We start from the raw sequence: 785 nt of genomic DNA, 5'->3' as shown, positions 1-785 counted from the left end.
GTCTGATCGCCGAGATCTTTGCGCCCTTTGATCTCGTGGCGCTTCAGGTAGCAATAAGATCTGAGAGTCCACACTAATATGTCACCTTGCTGCAGGAAGTGCGCGATACGCTCGTGCTCAAGAAGCTGCGCGCGCTGCTGCGGGGTTGGGACTACGTGGTCTCGGGCCGCGTCGGCGGTGCTGACCGTGGCGAGTACTTTGCCTTCTTCTACCGAAAAGCCAAGTGGCATCGCCCGACGGTGCAGCACTTGCCCGAGGCCCACGACGGCCTTGACGCGTTGCATCGCCGCCCGTTTGTCGTGCAGGCCAACTCCGTGTGCAGCCGCCTGGCCATGACACTGGTCAATGTCCACATCGTCTTTGGTCGCGAGGCCGGACGCCGCAAGCGCGAGGTTGACGGACTCGTAGCGCTCGCGGCCACGCTTCCGGGCCACGTGGTGTTGCTCGGCGACTTCAACTTGCCGCCGTTCGACCTCGGCCTCTCGCAGGCGCGCTGGCTGCCACTGATCAACGCGCCGCTGACGACCACGATCGGAAACAACCTGTACGACAACATTTGGGTGCGCGGCACCGAGGACATCATTTTCGGCGACTTTGCCCTTTGCGCGGGCGTGGATCGCGTGGACCAGCGGTACTTTCCAGCGACCAAGCAGCGCGCGAAAGAGGCTCGGCTGCAGTGCTGCAGCGTCCTCTCGGACCACTGCCCCGTGTACATGGCGCTCTACGCGCCTCTCGAGTTGCTTGGCACTGAGATCCCACAGGATGAGCATCACACTGTAGTATGA

At 62.4% G+C, this 785-nt stretch overlaps 1 protein-coding gene across 1 annotated transcript; it reads left to right on the top strand.

Annotated features, from left to right (window-relative positions):
* Window positions 1-14: 14 nt before the first annotated feature.
* On the top strand, window positions 15-785 carry SPRG_17856 (hypothetical protein; the record flags this gene model as incomplete). Its single annotated transcript, XM_012357255.1, has 2 exons — window positions 15-47; window positions 96-785. Coding segments are annotated over 2 exons (723 nt in total), but the record flags the coding sequence as incomplete, so codon positions are not given.

Source organism: Saprolegnia parasitica (genome assembly GCF_000151545.1).
Source record: "Saprolegnia parasitica CBS 223.65 unplaced genomic scaffold supercont2.814, whole genome shotgun sequence".
NCBI classification, from domain to species: domain Eukaryota; phylum Oomycota; class Saprolegniomycetes; order Saprolegniales; family Saprolegniaceae; genus Saprolegnia; species Saprolegnia parasitica.
The sequence above is the reverse complement of the archived record's forward strand: the minus strand, read 5'-3'. Positions and strand labels throughout refer to the sequence as shown.